The 8,232-nt window shown below is 42.2% G+C and overlaps 1 protein-coding gene across 1 annotated transcript; it reads left to right on the forward strand.

Annotated features, from left to right (window-relative positions):
- Window positions 1-287: 287 nt before the first annotated feature.
- Window positions 288-6,871, forward strand: SARC_10583 (hypothetical protein). The gene is made up of 10 exons (XM_014295367.1): window positions 288-961; window positions 2,031-2,161; window positions 2,468-2,623; window positions 3,268-3,465; window positions 3,962-4,208; window positions 4,599-4,800; window positions 5,273-5,421; window positions 5,661-5,717; window positions 6,034-6,171; window positions 6,550-6,871. Exons 1-10 carry the CDS (start codon window positions 317-319, stop codon window positions 6,727-6,729), a joined length of 2,103 nt encoding a protein of 700 aa, XP_014150842.1. The 5' UTR covers window positions 288-316; the 3' UTR covers window positions 6,730-6,871.
- Window positions 6,872-8,232: the final 1,361 nt, after the last annotated feature.

Here is an 8,232-nt window from a genome sequence, read left to right on the forward strand (position 1 = left end):
TCCGTGTCCGTGTTCGTGTCTGTGTATGTATCTGTGTGTGTGTGTGTGTGTGTGTAGCTACTGATATGTATACGTATATGTGTATATATGAAATATATATTTTTATTTATTTAACCTTTATGCATGTATATACGTACATATTGTCTCTAGCCACGTGTGAGAGAAATGACATCCTAATACTTCTCTTGATGTGGCTCCATGAGCGGAAAAGCTACTATCTTTGCAGGACAGCTTTCTCGTTTGCATTCTTTGACATTGGCCAATTTCTTCTGTTTTTTCTTTTTTATTCCTTCTGTACTAGGACTTGCTATTTCGTATGCTAGCGACGGATTATGTACACCTTCCACTTACTGCTGTAGCGCAAATACATGTCGATGAAACTAAAGAGCATGTTGCGATACGCATTGGAGAACATAAGCATGAACATGTCGAACGCCTTCCTCTGGCCAGCTCTTACGTCCAAGCCGTGTCGGCCGAAGAGGCAGGGGAGAGCGGTCGTGCATACGAACGCACGCTTTCGCCTCAATCATCCGTATATTCCAGCTACAACACGAACACGAGCCAAGCTTCTCAGGAGAGCTACACATCAGCTCAGGAGAGCGCATTGGCATCTAGCTCCCCAACACGCACTTCCGGGTACAGGGCCGCGTATCCGTCGGCCCACGAGCCTGCTGCGCCAGCATCGTCGAGTTACAAACCATTGCATACGCCGTCAAGAGCACCGGCAAGCACCCCAGCACGTGCATCTCCCAAGGCCGAGACGCCTGTTGCACACGCCTACATTGCCCCAGTGTACAAGCCCTTGGGTGTGTACAGAGCGGAAGGCGTGAGTGTGTACGATTGTGAGGGCGCCCTCTTTGCCTTCGACGCGGGTATCCAGAAGTTTGTCCCGGTTGTCGGTCAGGCGCACAATGTCATCAGCTCCCTCTCTAAAAATCGGCTGCGACTCGACGTCTACAAGGTATGCGGGTGTCGACTTCAGTTCATACGTTGTGTGCTCGTTTACGGTTTTGTGGTGTGTTCCGAGTTGGTGTCCTCTTCATTTGTGAGTTGCATACTCGTGTATGGTACTGTGATAGGTGCACCATCGCCGACATTGCCCGCTAGAACGATGCTTTAGGATTGCATGGCCCTTACCAGCGCCGTAGTTTATCCCTTGATACTTGTGAGTACGTGCTGTAGTGCGTGGCGCTGGTGTCCTGCTGAGTGGGAGAGTTTCCAAGGTAGAGTGACGTGCTTTCATCGATTATAGCATTTGCCCCAGGTAGAGTTTATGCTCGGTACTCCATTGGGTTGCGTTGATAAGGTGTTTCTTAAGAATCTTGGCAAGGTAGCCTAGTATGCATTAATCGGTCATTCTGTGCATCGCACGTATAGTATGTATGTTTGATATCCTTTGGGAATTATTGTTCTATACGTGTGTCGGTGTCTTCTAGGCATCAAATGTAAGCTACCTGCAGTTTCAGTGTCTTGTCCGGTTTATTGTGATGTCCATCATGCCCCAGATGTGATTCCAGTGTATCGTATTTTTGCGGACGTAAAGTAGTCTACTGTTGGTTAACGTCGTATGTGAAATGCGTTCGTTCGGATTTCTAAGTAATATTCTTTATGTGTTGGGGGATAGACCACAGAGTGACTATTGACCGTGGCATGGTGTGGCGGCCGTATTGACCCTGCGACATGCCATGACCGCTTAAGCCCCTCTGGGTGTGTTGGTGGGACGAGCGGTACAGCTTCGCCCGTATCAGCAAAAATAAAACAAGCCAAAGTTAGCACTTAAGCCACGAGTATTCCATCGAATAAGACTGTTGTGAATGCAAGTTCGGCAGCAGTTCTTCATCGTCATCCTAGTTGATGTTGTACATTCAAAATACCTTGGACAGAAATTTATACTCCAATGTATACTCACTATCGATCTTACATATATTTGTAACGAGACGACCGTGACCATCCTGTGTATGTGTATGCTTCTCTCATCGTCGTTAGTCTCTATTTGACTATTTGCTCCCATACCCCTCTATCCAACACAGGGCAGCGAACTGTGGTACAGACAAGTACCCAGCATGAAGATGAATTTATATCCACTTAAGTCCGAGCAAATGATCGTGTGGAACGGTAGCAGGGAAGGCGTTGAGTGCTCCTTCGGTTGGAAGTTTGCCAAGTAAGTCAAGTGGAGTGGCACTGTACTCTCGGGTTCTCGCCTTGTAATCTCTCGCTTGTTCAATGCTAGTTGGCAGGCTATAAATGGACTTCAAGCGTGCCATTGTGTGTATATCGATCGAGACCCTTTTTAATCGTTTCCAAGCGAAGAAGAAGAAAATTATTGCGCCTGACATTGCAATTTTTCAATAGCAACGTTTCGGCTTATATCGGAATTGTCCGAAGATCATCTCTCTATTCTCCACTCACTCATACTCTTTCCAATTGCCGCTGACTGTTCTGTGTAATATACTACTTGATTGTAAAGGGCTATTGATTTCCGGAACTGGCAGTACAAGATCTATGGGGCGTTCTTGGCCCAGCACAGCGCAGAAGCAGCGAAGAAGATGGATCAAGAGTCAAGAGACTACGTGATGGCGCTGGGCGGCTTTGACCCTATGGACATCGACAAGCCGGAAGTCGCGTACGTTCGAATTTTTAGAACCGTCAGTGTTCGTATGCGATGGTGAAATACGGAATATTCGTGTGTTGTACCCGTATGGAATTTTTGTGCTTTTTCTTATTTTATTTTATTATTTTTTGGATCGTTGTGATTATTTCACAGCGCGAAGACTTGGATCTGTGACGAAACTGATTTTGCGATTTTGCATCGAAGCTGCACTCGTTATAACATTGTGTCAAATCTGTAAATTGTCTGCTTTTCCTATTGGTACCTCGTCTGCATAATGTGTATGCATTTGCTAGACTATCATGTATCGTCCGTTCCGTGGTACTACGTATTTCATACACTTTGGAATACTCGTATGCCCTTGGATAGCAGAATCCTCACTTGTTGTTTATATTGCACCTTATATTATGCAGTATTCAATTTATATTCACCTATCATGGAGATTCAATCCGCTCTTTGCCATTCACAGTTCCTGATGAAGCCTCACTCACATACTTGAACCACACATTATTCGAGATATAGATACATATCTTGAAATGCTTACCCGCTTTTCAACATATTGCAGTCTTGATATTTCTACCGACTTCGTAGGTACATATCTGCATTTGATGTTTATTCACGTTCCATGAAATTTCTATCTGGTCACGAATACATCACAGTGGTGCACTGTCAGACTCTGATGAAACGAGTGACACAGATGATCTGCTCAACGACTCCTTCTGGTACAACAATGGCGAGAAGAATACTGGGCTGGCTGTGGGTTTCAACACGAACCGCAGCTTTGTAAAGAATCGCTCTGGTATTAATGTGCTCAGGACAACTGACGAGGGCGATATGGAGACTGTCACCTCAATCGGGTACATGCTCGGATTATTGCTCGTGCATGTACAAATTGTACTATTATCTCGTATTGGTGTCTACTGGTGATAAAATATAGGTCATGTGCTAGTTGATTTACGGGTTCATAATTGCCTATAAATAATAATGTACACGTGTATGCATTCGAAACGCGAGTCGCTCTATTTGTAGTGACACGTGTGGTATGTATAGGGGTGAGTACGAATTGGATCAAGGCTGAATGCAGGATCATACAAGTGCTGAGGTGAATCCAGAATCATACAAATGCTTACCTATGTTGGCCGCACGGTTTGAGATGCGCTATTAATAAATTCAATTGGCTCTGTTGTGTTTGCTTGCTTGTTAAAATACTCTGTCCCTCCCATAATTTCTCTGAAACAGATCACATCGTGCTCATTTGCGGTGTCACTATTCATCAACAGCATAATTTCATACACATCGCGCTCGCTCGCCCCTTACTACCATTCTAAATGGCATGGTCAATTTCATTTGTAGGTCGAAGCAGTTCAAATTCAACGGGAAAACCTTCAATGCGAATAATATGATGCTGCACAAGGGCGACCAACAAATGCTTCTTTTCGACCCGATAGCCGATGACAAAGCTATCTATAGAATGGATATGACTAGGGGAGAAGTGGTGGAGGAGTGGAAAACGCATGACGACATCGGTGTTAATGTGCTTGCACCTTCAAAAAAATACGCGCAGAAAACAGACGCTGACACTTTAGTAGGATTGAATCAGGTTTGTTAGCTGAAAACTTGATCTTGTGCCTGTAATTGTAATTATTTTTACACATGTGTATATATTAGTTAATATATATATTTTTCATGGAATTTGTGGTCTGTGCTCCAATGTATTTATGCACCTAGAAAGCTATCCCGATTGAAAAGTACGATTGCATATAAACTTATCAATATAACTATGTACACACGTATGGAAGGCTCATATTATCGTCATCGATGTGCGTCTATTCCAGTATACCACTCCACGCATGTGAGCTCATAAATAAATGTAGCAGCTTCAGAGCTTACCAATCTTCATTGTTGTTGTTTTTTTATCTATAGCCGGTATGTTTTTTAAATTAACGATCAATCATGTTTTTAAACTTTTCAACTTCGTGTTTTTCTGCAGAATCGATTAATGGTTGTGGACGGGCGTTTGTCGGGTTCAAAGGTAGTTGAATCACAGAGCCAAGCGTACAAAACCGCCCCCTTGCTAAGCTGCTTACATACCACTGCCGATGGGGGTGTAGTTGTGGGTAGCGAACTGGGCGAGATTCGAATGTTTGATCGAGTGGGCATCCGTGCGAAAACGCTACTGCCTGGTTTTGGAGGTACGTTTGGGAGGTGAAGCATACTCCAATCTTCGTATCAAGGTCATACGGTAGTGTTCATGTGTTCTATTCTGATGTTATGAAAACTGATTATAGGTGGTGATGTGATGAGTGTCTAAATTGTATATTGTTGCTGATGCAGGTCCTGGTATTCTGTGCGTGTAGGGTTGAGGTTGTCAAGTATAAATATTCGTGTCTGTGTGTGCTCTTTAGCATGCCAATTTTTGCAAGATCAATTAGAATTGACAGTGAGATTGTTCCTCTGCACATATCTTATTTTTTTATGTATATATGCATCTAGGAAAGGGAACTTGTCAAGATATATTGTGTGCTGACTATCAGATTCTGTATTCGTATCATCTGTCCCAATGGAATGAAAATTTCGGACATGTGCGACCTTGAGTTTGGGATATGCGGAGTGATTGTGCATTATGTAATTAAAATTAGCGTCCTTTCATTCCTGCCTTAACAGAAGCGATCATTGGTATCGATGTCTCCGCCGACGGCAAGTATATTTTAGCGACATGTGAGAATTATTTACTGTTTATTCCGACGACTTTTACGGATCCTAAGAGCGGAAATGAAGCTACTGGAATCAAGAAGCAGATGGGCAAACACAAGGTATGCTTGTTCTCGTTAAGTGCCTGAGATGAGTATCCCATGGGCGATATGAACAAAGGTTATCTTGTTGCGCGACCATTATAATGACGGGTTTTACACAACTGGACTCTAGCATAGTGTGATATCCGTTCAATCGGTGTGATTGACGAATTAATACTCTTGAGCCATTGCCACTCGATTTTTCGAGGTCTCACGTCACTTCTTTCTTCCTTCCCTTCTATCGATTGATATGTCTACAGCCCAAACCGACTGTGCTCAAGCTCAGGCCAGACCATGTGCAGCTAATGAATTCCACGGTATGTGTTACACTGTCCCATCTGCCCTTCTTAATCGTTACTACATTTGCTGTACTGTAGTGCGTGCGTCCACCGTTTGTACCCAGTGCATGGTCAGTTTTTCTATATACGGTTTTAGGGTTTAGGGTATGGGTTTTCTAAACTTAGAATAAGGTGAGTTCAGAAAAAAAAGGAGAAAAATTTGTTAACCCAAATCAACATATCAATGACTTATGTTATCAAAAATGCATATCTTCCTTGTTCAACAACTCTAACTGTAATCGCCGATTATCTGTGGTTAATAATCACTATGTCACGCGTATATTTTTACATACAGGTTGATTTTACCCCGGCACGTTTCAATATAGGAGATTCGAAGGAAGAGTTGATAAGCGCCAGTAGCGGACAGTATGTGGTGCAGTGGAACGTTTCAGAAGTAGCCAATGGAATTACCGACCACTACGTTATCAAAAAGGTATTTAAAATGCCGGTTTTGACTGCGTAAGGGTGGCATCAAATGTGCTCTTTGCGTAGCATCTATGCTTTGTTTCAAACGTTCTGTTGTGCCATTGTAGGTCACTATACCTTCTCTTTGAGTCTAATTACGCTCTTGTTTGTTATGAGACGTTTTTGCCTGTTTTGTTTCCAACGCACATGGGCTTGTATGTGGTTTTCACGCCCCAGTCATTTTTTGCTAATCGTCATTTTTTTAGTGCTATTTGCCAAGTAAAATTCTGCTTCCGTAGAGACGAGCTTATATGATCTTCCTGCAGACTACAGTCAACTCGTCACTTTCTGTCTTATCTCAACTTTTCTTTTGCCATTTTTAAATCAATGTTTTCTTTCTCTGCAGTACAAGGATAGCGTGATTGGCGATATGTTCGTCTACAACCAACCGGACAAAGTGGTGGTGGCGCTCACCAGCGATGTCACCACGTCAAAAAAGCAAATGTTCAAGAAGCCACAGACCGTATTCAACAAAGGAAGGGGCAATGTGTCGGCTCGTGACAGTATAGTGCACACTCTGTGGTAAATTTCGTATTACTCGATTAATTAAAAACATCTGTATTGCTCGATTCGCCAAAGACATCCAAGTTTCTCAAGCCGGTCGCGTTGGCGCTGATGTAACAGCTTTTAGATTAGTCAACGGTGATAAAGCAATTACGTCTGAAGTGAATTTGTTTATCGACACACTCAAATTGTATGAGCGGTCAGAGTGATTGTTCTAAGCAATGTGGTTAGCGCTATCTAAAGTATCACACTGGAGACGAACCAACATATTCCAAGGTCCCTAAGTGCACTCTCCGGACTCATATCCTCATATTTATTGTGCGGACAGAGTCATCGTACAACCATCGAACCGTGTATGCAGCACATAACTGATTTGCAATTCATCGCCAGTGTTATCGAGTTAGAACAGCTGGGTGTTTGTCTCCCATTTGGCTACGCTACATAATGCCCGACAGATCCATGGAATGTGTCTTGGCTTATTGTTCTGTTATAGCACAATGTAACACACACCGCTCACGCTCCATATGCTTTGCGTTTAAGCTGCCATCCTACACGAACTGTCCAGGGGTTCGATGGCTGGTAAAGAATTTGATACGATTCGTATACTATTTATAAAATTGTTCCTTCGCCCTATTTTTCAATAGGCCCAGGTGTTGTCACATCTACTAATGAAAATGGGACTTTTCAAGTCAGCAATACGCACTTTGTTCCTCGAATAATTCTTCTTTTACAGCAAACCTGAACAAAACCAATAATATAATCACCATGGGCTGGTATGAACAACAAAGAATATATAAAACGATGATCTCTGCCATTGGATGTCAGTGTCAATTCCAACTCAAGTTTTAGCTTTGTATTGATGACATAACTTGTCGTTTTATGTTTGCGAGCGACAACATTCTGTAATTCATTGTATACTTGTTGATAATCGATGATTAAATAGGTTTAAGCACCATGAACTAATGTGAAATTTAGACGATGGTCTGCTATAAATGCCTGATTTGTTGCATACTTGTACAAAATAAAGAACCAAGCTAGCTTTAATATACGGAAATTTTATAGAGCTAAACAAAACAACATACTACCAGTGCAAAGAACACTGAGTTTTGCCTATATTTCACGTATATACGAGAAGTGTTGTCAAAGCCTCTCAGACGGTGTGTACTATCATGTTAGCCTTGTTAGGTCACGTCGTACATAAGATATCAATCCAACTACCCTGATAATTTGACGGCGTGGTAGAGCAACTCGAATTAAATTTATGCATCGCAAATCCTACATCGCTGTGTTCTATGCTATACCTCTCAAAGCTGCTGTCTCAATAAAGCTCCACTATATATTGGAAGCTATCACTCATATAATGTATAAAGATTGATATACTACGTGTTCCGTCGCTTCCTGTTCGCGTAGAGTGGGTAACCAACATACTTTTTCCCTGTTCATATGCGGAGTATACATATATATATATATATATATATATATATATATATATATATATATATATATATATATATATATATATATA

This window comes from Sphaeroforma arctica, assembly GCF_001186125.1.
Source record: "Sphaeroforma arctica JP610 unplaced genomic scaffold supercont1.1310, whole genome shotgun sequence".
NCBI classification, from domain to species: domain Eukaryota; class Ichthyosporea; order Ichthyophonida; genus Sphaeroforma; species Sphaeroforma arctica.